The sequence below is a fragment of the Phallusia mammillata genome, chromosome 1 (genome assembly GCF_965637545.1).
Source record: "Phallusia mammillata chromosome 1, kaPhaMamm4.hap1.1, whole genome shotgun sequence".
Classification (NCBI taxonomy): domain Eukaryota; kingdom Metazoa; phylum Chordata; class Ascidiacea; order Phlebobranchia; family Ascidiidae; genus Phallusia; species Phallusia mammillata.
In genome coordinates, this window is record NC_137252.1 from 25,935,425 (window position 1) to 25,951,501 (window position 16,077).

Sequence of the window (16,077 nt, forward strand, 5' to 3'; positions counted from 1 at the left end):
CTACAGTCCAACTCCCACTACTCCGTTAAACAAACCTAACAAGTAACAAGTTTTTCGCAATGTTTCTGAGAAAAAGGTGTTGACTACGTGAGACAAAAACGAAAAAAGCATAACTTGGTAACTATCCAAAGCGCTGAAGTAATTTGTTCACCGAAATTAAATTTAAGAAATTTTTATGCTGGCAATGAAAGAATGAATATTAGTTGTACCAAATCATCGGATAGCACTTTTTTCTAGTGAACAAAATATTGAACTTGAAAAAGCGATGCCCTTTAATCGAATTTCCTAAATAAAATTTATTTTATTTGTTATGATAATATTCATTAATTTTTGTGATAACAATTTCTAAAATAATAAAAAGCCAGTTCAGGATTTGTATTACATCCCGCGGTTTCAGTTGTAAGAATTTTTTGCAAATTGTTCGAGTAGAGCGGTGTCAATCAATCCTGTTCGTCTCTGATTTACGCGAGGTAGAGTTTTGCCGGTTGTTGTTCGAGGAGTCGGTCTTCTAGCAGTGAATCCCAACGAGGCGGAATCAAGCACAACTCGAATGTCGGGACTACGACTGAAAAAGTTTAAACAAATGTGTTTCCCAGAAGGCTACATCAAGTCTCTAAATTTTGTATATTTCGCGTTAGGTGTTTTCTAACAGTCGCATTTTTGTTACACCAACGCCGTAATACTGCAGAAGTTTCATCCAGTCAAATACTTTTTTGACGCCTCAGTTCACAAAATCACCAAAAGGCGTTACCACAAAACAAAATATCTATTACGAGTTTTTTGGACCGGGTTATAAAATTCTTCGGAACCAATTTCGCATTACAGGAGGTAAACGACGTTGATACACGTTTAAACCCAAAACAGTTAGATCTTTTGAACTCAGCACATATGTCGATTAAATATTTCTTTTAAACAAATTTAACTAACTTGTAGTAGCCTAGGCTAACGAACATAACGTTGTGTTCCATAAATCTTTTAGGCCTATATAGGTATCATGTACCTCACAGTTTTCATAACGGGATATTTGCGCCCCCTTACTGGCTCGACGAGGGTAACTCCCTTGCTGACTGAAAACGTCAAACGGGGGCACATTTCATCTGAAAAGGGGAAAAAATATCAACGTATTATTCGTTTAAAGTCCATGAACTTCAATATTCTTTATTTTCTATAATATGCTATAGCATATATGCTCTATATTTAATCATAGGCCTACAGCCTAAAACAATTTAATATACCAACCTCCGTGTGGTGAACCGCGCCGTTTTTTGAACTTCGTTGGATCCATATCTAAATAGTTTGGAAAATCTGCGGTGCAAAGACGATTCGACTTTTTTTGGACAAGTCCGTCTTCATCCTGCTTAGTCTTTTGATTCTTAGCTCCCTGACCCTCCTGTCGTATGGCAGCGGCAATGACCGGTGTCATTTTCAGGCCGTAAATGCGACGGAACTTTTTGGAAAGCACTGGAGAGTATTTGTAATATTCATCACAAAATCTAAACAAAAAATTTGGATGAAAACATCAAACTCCAAATTTATTAACAAAGATTTTAAGTCTGAATCGTTTTTTGTGTTTTATATTGTATAACACACCTTTTCCAAAAAGTGAGTAAAAGCGGGAATACGTATATGGTGGCTTCGTGAAACAAAGCTCGATCTATGAGGCCATTGTGAAGAGATTCGCATGTAATTTCAGCCACCTCAGCAGGCACATTAACCTAAAAGGGATCATGAAGCAACTCATTTTTTTGACAATTCGAGCCATTCAAAAACATTTTGTAGCAAGTAACATAAGATTTTGGTTTCGCATATTTTTCATACCCTCACGGCTGGAAGAATGGATGAGTCGAGATAACAGTTTACGACCAGCTTCGCTTTCCACTTTAGCAAAGTGGCGTCTTCTTGAGAATAGCCTCCGATGCTTTGCTTCGCCGAATGACAATCACTCATCGCTTTAAAGCTATGCAGTAAAATTGTTAAATCAAATACACAAAACAGTGATATTGCGCTGCCACAAACCATTCTATTTCTCGCCAGAATCTTAAGTCGTTTTCGAGAAGGTCAAAGGTCACCAGCTGCCCGTTGATGATTCGCTGTTTGGATTTTCGTTCTTTATCGGTGTTGTCGCCCATTGGCTTCGAGAGATCAATTAGTGGCATATGGTTGCTGCGTTTTGCCACCACATCTAAAGAGCATCACATTTGCTACAATATCTACAACCATATTTTTGCGGCTTCAAGCTGTATGAAAAACAAACGAACGAACGAACAAAGTTTGCTTTGCATCAATTTTTAAGTTGTTACCTGACTGTAGACTGTCGTCTGCTGGCCTGACGACATCGTCTCTTTCTATTTCACGTTTCAGAAACTCGCGAAAGTTATTTACAAATCGTTCTTCCCGCATATAACGCATGAACATCGCTGCTCGTTTAATGAAATCGTTAAAGATCGTCCAAGCTCGTTTCTGTAATTTAATATTAGATTAAATCTTCCACTGTATTTCGCTAATATACGATAAACATATTAAACTAATACAGTTAAAACTCAAGAAATGTCTAAGAGCGCTATATAACGTGGTATAGCCAATATATATATATATATATATATATATAGGCTATATAGCCAATATAATCATTTTTTTAGTTTTTTTTTTAAATTGAATCATTTGGTTTCTGGTGCAGTTTCGAGCCTATTCGGTTAGATTCAGATTCAAATTAATGTGTTTTGAGCCTACCAAGTGTCCTTGTTTCATCTTGTTTGCTTTAACATTAGTTTCATTCGAGTCATCAATAGCGCCACTGAACATCGAATCGGTGAAAGTGTCAGCATATTTTCTGTACCATCGATCTTCTAACATCTTGGCAACAGCAGATTGAGCCGAATACAACATCGATGTCGTCACCACGTCCAGATACGGTATTTCCCTGTTTAAAGGTATATTTTTCAGTAGAGGTTTTTGTACAGCTTGAGGGTTTATTTGTTTTTTAATTTTTGTTTCAAAGTTTATTTTAAACATTTGGGTTAAATGTGACCATTTTCGTAAAGAACTCAACAAAAACGACACTGTCACGGACTTTTGAAAGTTTCTTTTCATAACTTGTAAGTGAGTTTCAAAATAACACAAAAGGTTTTAGACAGCTAGAAAATTGGTTAAAACTATGGAGCAACTGACTCATTGCATTGTTTAATATGGCAAACCAAACGAAGATGTAAAGACAAAGCATGTGTTATCAGGTATCGTGATTAAATCTGATCACTGAATTTTCTTTGCTGCACATGGAAGGCAAAACAATAAAATCTAGTTACTCGCCATATAAAAAAAACACTCGAGCATATAGCTTTTCACATTTATAGCCTTTCACGCTTATATTTATTAATTACAATTATCACTTCTTTTTCATGGGGCTCGAACCCATGACTCTCTCGGGGACGAATAAGGATCGAGTTTTTTTAATGTTCGCATGTGGGTCAGGTGCGCCGAGCCATTGGGCCAAGTTCTTGCCCATCGTATTTTTACACAAGCAGAGTTTAGCACATGAGCACCTGATGATGTCAGCGCTGCATTGTAGCACCTTGATAGCTGGCACCTTAGCATTGTGGAAATATCGTTTGATGATACCACGCGCTTTGTTTTGACGTTCCTTTTGACTTTCCAAGTTTCGCAAGGCCTCCACGGCAATCCAGAAAATGAATGGAGTGTCAGCTCTGTAGGCTTTCAGATAACGCTTGAAAAATTCGAGATGGGCTTGCTCGCGTAGGACGTCATTGAAGTTACTGTACATCGGGATGAACCAATTAATCTCCAACTTTTGGGAGCGTCATGTGATATGTTTGTTTGTTTCATTTTTATCCTCGGTTAGTGGGCAACGCCTAAATGCGTTATGCTCACAATGAGTCCGCCATCGAGGTGTCTGTTTTATTGCAAGTCAGTTGAATCATTTTTTAGAAACACTAACGAGCAGGATAGGATTAGAAATCACAACGTAGTGAGCACAAGGCGGTTATAGTAACCACTCGGCCATCTTTAGACACTAATGTGGCTGATATAGGACCACTGCTACATTTGCAACGTATCAATTTTCAAGGCAAATTTATAATTTCTTCAACAAGGTTACTTTAATCACTTACGTGGGTCGAATGAGCGGTCTTCGTACGAAGTGTCCGCCTCTTTTGATGGGTCGATACAGTGTGGCAGATTGTGGATGCTTCTCCACTACCTTCATACGGGTCTGGTTCGTCACTGTGCATGTACCATTCGGATACTGACGCAACGATCGCGAAGCCAGCTCCTTCATGTCAACGGGGGGAGCTGAAAACACCAAAATCTGTTATTTGTGATAAAAGTCGCAACAGCTATTGTTCTACCTTGTAAACGTGCATGAATGATAAAATATGTTTAAAAAAGTCGTTTCACTTAACGCGAATACCGACCTACAGATTAAACATGAAAGACCTGTAAAGGGCTCTGTTTTATCCACATTACATCTTCGACCGGTGCAGATTAAAAATCAATTTTGTCGCCTTACACTAAACAAATGCACATCGTTTCAAAAACCTAAAACGGAAACATTTCTAAAGCCAAAAACGAAATATTTCTAAACAATGGGGGCAATCAATTTTTCAAAGACGTTGTCTATTAAGACAAGGACGGTGTGGCAGCTGTATAGTATGTATGCGACGACAAGCGCAGTTGTTAAGCAAAATATATAACATGCGCATCCAGCTTACCGATGACAACTTTTGGTGGTGATGGCGTCCTGATCTTACCATCTATGTCACTGTCGCCGGAATCTTTTTCACATTCTTCAAGTGGTGGAAGCGTTCGACATCCTAAACGTCGATACAAGTTAAGACTATTTAAATCGAATTGTACGATTTCACTCATAACCGTTAAGACGTGACCACATAAGGCGCTTGCGTCAATCGAATAGCTGATTTATCGCATAAAATGTCAGTCTAGTCTGATTTTAAGCAAAATGTTTTAAAACAAAACTAAATATTCCAAACGGATGTTTCTCCAAAACCCAAACCAGTAAAAAATGTTCCAACCTGGCAAATGTCCTTCGATAGCAAGTTTTTGTGCTCTTAGCATGCGCCGTCTCATTTCCTGTTTCAGCCGTTCCTCGTCTTCTTCTGTCTTCCGCTTTAAGTCCTCCCTCCCTGGAAGGCGAGGAGCAAGAGGAGCTGTATCCGGGATCCGCTTGTGGATGTTGGCAGAGAGGAAGTTAACTTGACCAGGAAGATGCCACTGAAGAGGATTGCTGGTGGGCACCACAACATCGGTTTTAAATGCCTTGGAATTAATGAAAAGGTTATTTTAACCCGCTTCTATTGGTGCACACGGTTTGGTGAGAACATTGAACATTTTTGTCAACATGTTAGATTACACCACAACTCAGCCTACGATTTTTCTGTCAGTCAAGGTGATAACTTAAAAAATATTGAGTTTAGCATGTTGTTTTAAAGGCCCTTTGTAGTTTAGGGCAGGCAACAACAAGAAAATTTGAAATCTTATGTACCAAAGTGTAGCATTGTAGTTTTAACATCGGTGCTGACATCGAAAGTATAAAATAACACAATTAGAAATATCAGTGCATGTCCGTTTACACACTTCGTTATATTTGATCACAACATAGAGACTTTAAAATTTCCACCTTTATGTATTAATCTAATCAATGTCTCTGATTTCAAACAGCGATATTAATAATAAAACATACACCAAGTTTAACCATTATAAACATATATACCGCTGCGTTGTAGAAAGACTGCAATTCCTGCTGTTTATAAGCGTCGTAGCAAAACTTTAAGTCCTCGAGAACCTCCATCTGCAACTTTCTCATTTCCCACGGCATCTCGTGCAGGTCAGGTGACATCACCTCCTTGATGATTGCAGTACGAAGCCGGGAAGGGGATTCGATGCGGTATGGAGATTGCGGAAGAAGGTAGTTGTGCACGATTAAACGGGTCTAAATGGGATCTCATATTATAGTAAATAGCGTTTGAGCCAGAAGTAGGTTGAAGCGGGGTATGTTAGCTTCGCTGTTATATGGAAAGATTTGACATAATTCGGAAGGCAGATAAAAGTTAGAAAAACATTTTATTGTCCTACGCGAGATAAGAGTGTAAAATAAAACTTGAAGCTAAATGTTCTCTTTGAAAGTCCTTCAGGGGTAAATTGGTAAAAATTATGGAGATGGCTGATTATCTTAAATCAAGAGAATAAACGTTTTTGTTCAGAAGGCCATATTTGTTTACTTTTGACACTTTGTCCAGAATTCAAGTGTCGAAAACACAAATATGTTCATAAAAATATCATTAGATACGATAATACATGTCTCGTGCGCTTACTGCTGCAATAAAGGACTTGAATGACAAATTGCCAAATTTGTAATCCCATCGAATACTTTCAACATCTTGCCAGAACTTTAAGTAGTCGGTCATTTCGCCATTGTCTGTGTTCACGAGAAACTGACGGAACGGATTGGCAGCCACGTGATCAGACTGCAGCGCCAAAATCACCCGATCGTTTTCAGGTTTGCTTCTATAGTTGTGATCGTCTCTCAAAGTGTAAGTTTTGGTCACTTGCTGTACTAAGGTTGACCTGCATGCAACAGTGCAATTGTATTGTTAACGAAATCCAAATGTCTTGCGCGATGATATATCAGGCAGGTAAATCATGTGATGTGATGTTCGGGTCAGGATTCTCCGTTTGCCCAAGCAAACTTTACGCCATCTTAAAATCAAATTTTACCACTAAAACTGATCTGATCTGTTGTATGACTAAGAAAATAGTGCTAGTAAAAACGCCTGATTAATGGAATAAGAAGTATTAAACAAAAGTGTTCTGGATATTAACAACTCTAGTTTTTACAAGGCTTTGGCATTCAGATTTTACTGTAAACGTGTGATTTAAAAATATAAAATATATTTCACAGTCTTAATTCGGGCAGGGTTTTTCGGGTCGGGTTCGGGTTGAGGTTTAAGTGAAAAAGCCTTGATTCGAGCACGACATGATCACATTCGCCACATCTGTTCTTTCACGTTTGTAACACTATAACTATCTGGCAAAATTATTTGTTTTGTTTTTGGAGTTCAAATTTCATATCGCTTTCGTGCATATACTTTAAAATCAGTTTTTTAATTACATTTTGTCGATGGATTTAAAGACCGTTTTCCTCCTGGTAATCCTTAATGGTACTTTTTTCTTTTCTTCTTTCTTCCCCGTTTTTTCTTCTTTCTGTGTTTGCTGTTTCGTGTTTTCCGTTGGACCCTCACCGGATAAACTGAACGTTAGTGTTGTCACCTGTGCGAACGCGTAACTTATAAAATGGATTTCCTGCAGCAAAAAAAGCTTTCGGTACATCGTTGCCATAACAAGCAAGATAAGCTTTTGGTAATTACAAACCTTTAGTTTTGTGTCGACATTAACTTTATATCTTTAAGGTATGTAACCAGTGGTGAGATTCAGCCGGTTCGCTTCGGTTCTATAGGACCGTCTCACGAGATTGTATGACATCAGCGAACCGGTTAGCATTAGCCTAGTGGTTACTGTCAATGGACTTTTTGCAAAAAAAAAAACGGTTGAAAAATGTAACTTTTGTGATAGAACCGGCTGACAAAAAAATTTGAATCCCACCACTGTCTGTAACTGTACATACTACCGCAGTAGTAATTTGGAATGTTGGCGCAATAACAAACAAATGATAAGTTTTTTAGCGTTAATTTTTTTGTTTCAAAAACTGAGCATTTATTTTGTATTTTCAAGTCAGACGTCGGTATGCTAAACTCGTTGAAGTTATCTTGCCTTTGTTTTCCTGGGCTTTGATCGAATTGTTGGTCGTCTTTTTTTCAGCAAATTTACTGCGGTTGCTGTAGAAACTAGTGAGTCTTGTGAACCCTTGCGACTGGTTTTTCTGGCTCCAGATAACTTGGAAAGAAGAATTCTGCACAAAAATACATTGTGTTGGTGGTCGACCCAAAGTGCTTGTTTAAAGACTTGATTGTGTGATTATTTAAACAAAGGCTGACCAGTTCTATTAAACTATTTTAGTTCTTGAAGTAAAACAAATCTCTGACAAGGAAAACTTACAGAACACTGTTTTTTTATTATTAAGAATCAGATTGAGACAGTTGGCACAGATGTTACGGGAGCATTTTCTAAACAGCAAAAATTATGTCACCTCCGTGTCTATTGTGGATAGGAATTTATGTTTATAATATTCTGGTAAGATTTAGGTACACAAATTACGGTTCGACAATTCTGACAAGAAACAAACTACCTGCTGGTATCTGACAATCCTTACGTCATTTTCAAATGTAGTAACGAACCAAGCAGAAAGCAAGAATAGTGAACGTTGTAAAAGTTATACCAAGAAAAGAACTTAAAACTAGGACGTTATACCTGCTTCCACTGAAATCGGAAGCTTCCGAATTTTTTCGTGAAGTTTTCGAGCTGGCGTCATCAGATTGTGCATCCCACATATTTCCTGGAGTTCCAAGAAAACCTTCGTTTTCTCCGCCTGGACTTGACGTTCCGCTCATTCGAAGCGCAGCCTGGATAAAAATCGACAAACGTTACTTTATTCTCAAAGTGCAAGGCAGTGGTTCCCAACTGGGGAGAGAGAGGAATTTTAAAACTTGAAATTTACCTAATTATCTAATTTGGATGAAGTTTTGACACTAAATATTTTGAAAAAACTACGCTGGTTAAAACGCTCTTTTATTTATTTATTTTTTATACCTTTAACAATGCTTTTCCGCCAATGTTTTCAAGTGCACTTGGGCTTGTACTTGCTGAAGGTCCAGTTGTTTCCCAGGTACCTCCAAGTTCAATGTCATCCACTAAGGCATTGTCGATCACCTACGAGAAAAACATTTATCGCTTTACCTTATAGTGAAACAAATATTACGTAACTGTATTTAAATCGGTACATTTATACAAGTATTTGGCTGTACAAATGTGGATGCTATAACAGTAAGTTACGAAACAGACAAAAACGTAACTTTTTCAGCCTTTACTCTTTAGTCTCAAAAATCTTTCATAGAAAAACGTACTAAATCAAAAAGCACAAATTTGGCAAATAAAAATCCTAAAAACACCTAAAAATAATAAATTTTGTACCTAAAAACAATAAATTTTGCAACAATTTAAATTCTTTAAAGTTAAAATTGCTACAACATTACTAGTGGTAAAGTATTTGTAACAATTTTACTGTTTGTTCCGACTTCCTCCGGCCTTTGGTTTTCACTTTAGCTTGTGGGTCGTTGGCTGTAACGCTCGTTCGTCGGTTGGTGGCAGTCTGGAGCAACTGTTCAAATCTTTGTTTTCTCGCCACCTGCGATCGATGTCGATGTCTCTCTTTAAAATTGAAACTCTTTTCTTCTTTGCTTCCCTTTCTGAACTTGTCGTGGACTCCTTCCCAACTCTCAGAACTACCAGCACTGTCATCGGAGGATCCGGATTTGCCTTCATCGTCCTCTTCATCAGCGCTTTCGTATTCATCACTTGCATCCTCTCCTGTAGATTCAGTGAAACGTGGCGATTCGGGACGTGATTCTTCAACATCTTCACTTTCTTGTACAGGAGAGCGGTGATTTTTAGGAGAACGCGGACTGCGACGACCCCGCGATTTCTTGCGCTTTGGTCTGAAACAAAATTGGCAACTGTTTGATAGATCAGCTGACCAAGCAACAAGTAGAAAGTCGAAAATGGATGTAATAACAATGAATGTCACCATGCATGTACTTCATCAAACAAAACTCTTGGTATATGAGAAACTTGGTATATGAGTAGATTGAAACCAACCGAAGGAAACACATTTAAACAAATCTGCTTCATTTAAACAACGGCTCAGCGGTAAATTCTTGCACGGCTCATCCATTCGAACTACCTACACTTTGGGCATTATAACCCCCCAAAATACAGTTTTAAAACACCTGTTCTGCAATTTTCCAATGCAAACAAGCGGACTTGTATTGATGGACAGACGTTTTGCATAAAATGCGAATAAAATATGGTCGACATTGACCTCTTTACGTATGGCTGCATGATGTGCCAATCAGGTCATTATTTGCTTTAATTAGAGATTTTAAAGATGTGGTAAAAACTGATTTCTTAAACATGGTGAAAGATTTAGTTACACAACATTTATGAACCTTCGCCGTTTTGGCTTCTCAGTCTCTCTGCTTTCCGAATCATTCATATCTTCTTCTTCGTTAGTACTGGATGCTCCCGGTGGCGCATGTGATTCAAAAGACACCTTCACTTTTCGGCGTTGTTTAGCAACCGAAGATGTTTGAATAATGGTGTCAACATCGCCATCTGGTGTCACAATGTTCATTCCTGGAATTTGGTTTCGACCTAAGCCTGCGTCCATATCTGCCGAAAAATAAACCAGAACACAATAATTGATTACACTAGTAAGCTTTGTACACAGGTAAGTAGCCGTAAAATCGATGCTGTTTAATAGGTTACTTACTAGAAACTGAGATATGCAGCTTTTGGCAAAAGCACCAGCCACGGATACGACCTTCTGTGTGTATAGGTAACCCCACCAAAGCGTGATTTTTACAGATCACAGTTTGACAGGCGAAGTGAATTTACGGTTTGTGAATTTACTCTTAATCTTGTTAATGCAAGGAAAACTATTGCATTGCTTGTTTTCAGTTTGTTATTCTGTAATAGTTTTCGAAAGTCCATATATATGTATACGTATTGAGCTTTCTTCTTTTTGGTGTTATTTATATCAGCTGTTACAACCAGGGAGTCGAACCGCTTGCCATATGGGTTCAGGTTCGGTTCGAGTTCACTTGGTTCAGTTTTTAAGGGTTCGGGTTCGGTTCAGGTTTTTAAAAATGTATATTTTCGGGTTCGGGTTTTGTTCCGGTTCAGGCAAATTATCCGGTCCGAACCGGTTTATAGTTTTTAAACCGGTTCAAATTTTTATTCGTTTCAATTTAATTCTACCCATCATCTACCTGGCCTTTTCAAACTCAAAAAGAATTTGGCCCGTGCACTGTTATTTTTGACACGCCCTATAAATGTTATCTCGAGTATTCTTCAGTGCGCTGTTTTGAAAAAATCACAAATTATGAAACAGACTGCATTTTTTACTGGTTCGGTTCAGGTTCGGGTCCAACGCCAAACAAAATATGGGGTTCAACTCCGGTTCGGGTTTGTAGGAAATCGTAATTATAGCGGTTCGGGTTCAGTTCCGGTTCGACTCCCTGGTTACAACCCCCAATAATTCTTAACCAGATAAGCACATGAACCAATTTGACACATAACAAGTAAATTAAGACGAGGCGTTAAAAAAATTAACGACCCTTATTGTTCTATCCTTTGTTTTGCACACATCAATGCTTGAACAACCGGCATGGCTTGCACGATTTAACGAAGGCTATTTTCACAAAGCTGACTGTGTTAGTAATGCTCAGAAAAAACTTAATAATGCAAGTTTATTGTATAGGACAGTGGTTCTGAAACTTTTTTTGTTGCGACGCCCCTGGAAAAGTTTTCTGGACTTGCGACGCACCAGCAAATAAAAGTGAATGAGGAAACTTATTAATAAAGTTGTGTTTGTTGATACAATAACAAAAATCCACGAAACGGAACTATTCTGCGACGCCTTTGGAAGATTGAAACGACGCACCAGGGCGTCGCGTCGCACAGTTTGAGAACTACATGGTATAGGATAATATCCGAGTCAATTTGAAATTCCATGTTAAGTTAAAAGTTTTGATAAGCAACATGATTCATTACCGGATTATGAAAATGTTACTAGTTGAACAGATGGTATTAGTCAATCAAGTCCCTTTCATTTAAATCCAGAATGGGTCACAAAAGAACTGCAACATACCACTGGGTTCATCGTTGCTGTCGCCTATTCCGTATGACGTCGAACAAGCAGTTGAGCGAAACTTGATGTACTGCATAGCTAGAGAGTGATAAGCCTCATCTTGCATGTCACTCACAGGGATGGTTGCCACTGCCACATACCGAGGAACCCAGTAGTTTCGAAGTCGGTCAAGACAGAGCTTCAAATTTTAACATTAGTTATCATATTTCTGAGACAAATGTGTAATTTAAAAACTGGGCATTTATCCCCCTTTTTGTTTTTTAGCAATTACATAAGCCCTCAGAGTACACTGGACCACTGCTAGCAATATTATGCAAGCGCGCTGTGTACAGAACAGAGTTGCAAGTCGGGCCGGGCTTTTCGGGCCGGGTTCGGGTTCGGGCCGGGTTCGGGTTCGGGTTCGGGCCGGGTTCGGGCCGGGTTCGGACTTAGGTATTTGTGAGAAAACGGGCTTAAAACGGGCCTGACTTTACGTTCCGTGTCCGCCATTTAAAAAAACAAAATAAAATCACTCGGCTAAGAAACTCTGGCTTTGACCTAATGCCCACTCTACTCTTAAACGTATTGTTTACCCCATGGTCTACTATTGATCATTGTATTTGTTGTCTATCTCTTTTTTCTTTCTCATCCTGTCAATCAAAATTTCGGGCCTAAACGGGCTTCGCAAAAACGTTTCGGGTTCGGGCCGGGCTTATACTTTCGGGTTCGGGCTCAAATTTCGGGCCCGCTTGCAACTCTGGTACAGAAGCAAGTTTAGGTGCATCAAATATTTTCTCTTGTGCTGAAAACACACGAGCATTGCGCAACTGCGCAGCTTCTAGAGAAAATTAATCCTTGTTTGTTTTAGACTAGGGTTTATGACACACAGAAATCATTACTAAACTTGCACAATTCAAATACCATAAATTCCAATTGCTATTTAATGCAGTAACAAACAAATTCCAATGTGTTTTGGAGTCATTTGTGCTCAATTGGTTCAAGATTTGTTAATGATAATTACCTTCTGCATCATCATGGAAAACGAGCAGTCATATGACCTTTTGTCACTGTCACCCGACGCTTTTTGACTTGAGGCCGGCATGTGGCGCCATCCAGCGTCCAGCAAGTGCTGAGGAAAACTAAGTTCGCCCGATCCTGAGAAATACGCCTCCTTTATTTGATTAAAGATCTCCATTGATGTCCTCGACCGACGTTTAATCTGTAGACGACTATTCACGCCAGCTAACAAATCTATGAGCTTAGGTTTAAGTTTACAATAAGGTTTAGCTTTATGAAATTGCACTGCCTGCATATAAGAACATTGTACAACAGGGTGATCACAATCCTGGGACGCTGGCCGCATGCAGTCCGCCGGTGACCTTTGTGGATTGCAGTTGGCATAACCCTGAATGAGACGCTAATCTTCAAATTGCCTGTGTCTATTGTGAGGTGACAAGGGCTTTTGCGCCCCTTTTCGCGATGTACGCGTTGCTTTTTTAATGATATTTGTGTCTCAAAACACGAAGTCGATAATAACAGCAAATTTGGTCTTTTAATACAACAGAGTTGTTTTTGCGGTCCGCCAAATATTTACTACGCAAATGTGACCCTGCATCCTCCAAGTCTTGGACCACCCTGTTGTACAGTATGTTCAACATCATATTTTTAAAGTTTGATAAGATGACGCATGTAACTAATAGCACTGCAGAAAGTCCCTGTAAGCTATCTGTAGACAGCGGATTCGCAAGTAACCGGATTGCTATTAACCGGAATCATCTGTGAATGTGGAGATAAAAACACTCTGTCACCTAGTGATCAATGGTTTCTACTTTAAGGTGTATCATAAATTTATTTCATTCCCTTACAGTCGTTCGGTGTCCAACCAAAATTGATACAGTTTGTATCCTTGGTCAGTTTTTCGTAGGAACATGCGGAAACGACGCATCGCCGAGACCCGACCAAAGCACTTTTGCAGGATCCAGTGTAGCGCTTCTTTCAAGACTCGTTTGTCTGATTCGGCCGACGACAATCAAGTATGACAAACACAGGTATTGAGTAGTATAATTAAGCTTTTTTAACCGAACAGCTTTGACTTCATAGCACGAAAATTTGTGCAAAGCAAAGTAGTGTGAAAATTCGAATCTTACAATACTGGATTATGTAAATTAATGTTTAGAAGTGCTAAGAAATTCCAGGACTTGACCTGGAAACAAACTTACAACAGTAGTGTCGGTCAGTACAGGCAGTAGCCTATAAACCAGGGGTGGGCAACCTACGGCCCAACATTTGACCGGCCCGCGACTCGTATTTTATTTTGATCGGCCAGAAAGAATGTATGTGTTAAATCCCATTTTTGTACCAGAGTTGTTACATTAAACGTTGATAGTTTTGGGTTTATTACTAAAAAGAGGCATTGTGACGTACGAAGACAAAATCATTGTGTTTGACTTTGCTTAGACTGCTATGTTATTGCATGACCATCAATGCGGCCTGCCTTCACAATATATCACTACTTTTTGGCCCGCGCATGCAAAAAGCTTGCCCACCTTTGCTATAAACGATGGTACAGCGGCAATGTTACATTACGTACTTTGACATACCTGACAGGGTCTAGAAAGGTCTCTACTGAAGGTGGTGCCTAAACACTACACAGCCAAAATTTTATATTCGCGGCTTTACCAGAATCTTTAAAATGGCGAGCATCATCCTTCATGAAATCGTGATTAATAAGATTCCGAGCCAAATGATATTCGCTGTAAAGTCGACATCTGACGAAATAAGAAAAACGCTTTCTCCACAGCCACTCCAACAAACCGTTTCTATTTAGTACCTGGACAACAGGATTTTGAAAATGTATGAATAAAAGTAAGTTTTGTTTTTCTGTAAAACGCACTTACATATTGATCAGATGGGAGACAGGGATCAAACAAAAATTCCTGAGAATCCTTTACGTAAGTCACTAACTGACCAAAGGCCTACAAAAAAGCGTTTTCGTCAATTTATGCAATGCTTAGCGAAATCTCTACGGAAATTAAATTTACAACCGGCAAGGATGCAAACTTGTTGAAGTAATCGATAAAGCTTTCATCTCTCAACAAAACTCGAAATTCGGTCAAAGATACCGATTGCCCTGCAAATGTATTGTACGTTAGTATCGATGACGACCATGAAAAACTGTTGAAAAATTGTTAGATTTATTTTACAGCAAGCAACACAGCTATTTATTTTAATTTAACGTTTTATTGTTATAATTTAGCACAATTTTCCAAGTCAAATTGTTTTTACATACCTGTTCGGGGCATGGTGGCCAAATCGCCGAATCGTTTCGGTCTTTTCAATGTACCACGTGGATGTATGACTTAAGTTTTTTGTACCACTTTTATTTATCTGATTATTACTGCACAAATCATCCGACGTAAAATTACTGTTCTGCATGACTGATTTCGTTCTTGTGATGTCACAATGTCTGGCCGGTCTAAAATTTCTGAATTGAGTTTGAGATGTTGTTTCTGATAAAACATCAAACCATATGTAGCACCTGTAGCATATTTACTGTAGTGTTTTTACGTTTGCTGCAACTGTCTGTTGTGTATATCTTTAAGTGAATTATCATGCCAAGGCGTTCTATACTCATGATAAAACGCCAAACCAGGAAATAGTTATGCCAGAATTCATTCAAACCAGAAAATGTACGTTAACCCCAAAGTATTATGCTTTCAATCCAAACAATTTTGTGTTGTAACACTGATTTTATAGTCTAACAAACAAAAACACTACAGATTGAACACTGGGAAGTTTAACTTCACAATAAAAAAAATATTAAATGTGTTTGATTTATTGTTATACACTCCACCCATTTCATGTGCTTACTGGCTCCTGCAAGTGCAATAATTTGTCACTAGAATGAAATTTTAAAGGTTTACAGCCAGACTTGGTCATTCTAAAACCTTTTTTGCATAAAACTGCTGTCCTTTAGTCCTAATCAACCATCAAGAAAAGCTGTTGCAACTAAATCTGTTATATTGGCACTTTCTAAAAGCAGATGCAGTAAAGTATACCTAATTAATTACATGTTAAGATACAACTTTGCAGATAGGTGTGGTTTTGTGGATGCAAATTTATGACCTGAAAACCACGTATATATTAGATTCTACAATTCTCCTCAAAGTCTTTTTTATAATACTCATGTATTTTACTTTAAAGTAAAAAACAAATGCAAACTCTAATCAATTTAAGACCGGGCT

General features: G+C 38.5%; 1 protein-coding gene across 1 annotated transcript; it reads right to left on the reverse strand.

Moving 5' to 3' along the window:
• Positions 1–259: 259 nt before the first annotated feature.
• LOC145209751 (uncharacterized) lies at positions 260–15,809 on the reverse strand. Its single transcript, XM_080079942.1, has 27 exons — positions 15,123–15,809; positions 14,860–14,963; positions 14,731–14,808; positions 14,513–14,663; positions 13,699–13,843; positions 12,855–13,062; positions 11,855–12,032; positions 10,152–10,374; positions 9,209–9,641; positions 8,737–8,856; positions 8,398–8,549; positions 7,801–7,939; positions 7,142–7,299; positions 6,345–6,597; positions 5,744–5,962; positions 5,046–5,289; positions 4,725–4,826; positions 4,125–4,305; positions 3,540–3,770; positions 2,731–2,920; positions 2,301–2,460; positions 2,017–2,182; positions 1,819–1,957; positions 1,591–1,715; positions 1,240–1,493; positions 1,001–1,097; positions 260–565 (listed from the first exon to the last, which is right to left on the reverse strand). The coding sequence occupies exons 1-27, from the start codon at positions 15,133–15,135 to the stop codon at positions 394–396; spliced, it is 4,635 nt and encodes a 1,544-aa protein (XP_079936068.1). The 5' UTR covers positions 15,136–15,809; the 3' UTR covers positions 260–393.
• Between the last annotated feature and the right edge of the window lie 268 nt (positions 15,810–16,077).

Bases quoted from the DNA above. Each gene is read 5' to 3' on its own strand.
- LOC145209751 (XM_080079942.1), bottom strand. The intron at 14,664-14,730 runs GTAAGTGCGTTT...CCTGTTGTCCAG, and splicing joins GTCTCCCATCTGATCAATAT to GTACTAAATAGAAACGGTTT. The intron at 13,063-13,698 runs GTAAGGGAATGA...TGGCGTGAATAG, and splicing joins TGGTTGGACACCGAACGACT to TCGTCTACAGATTAAACGTC.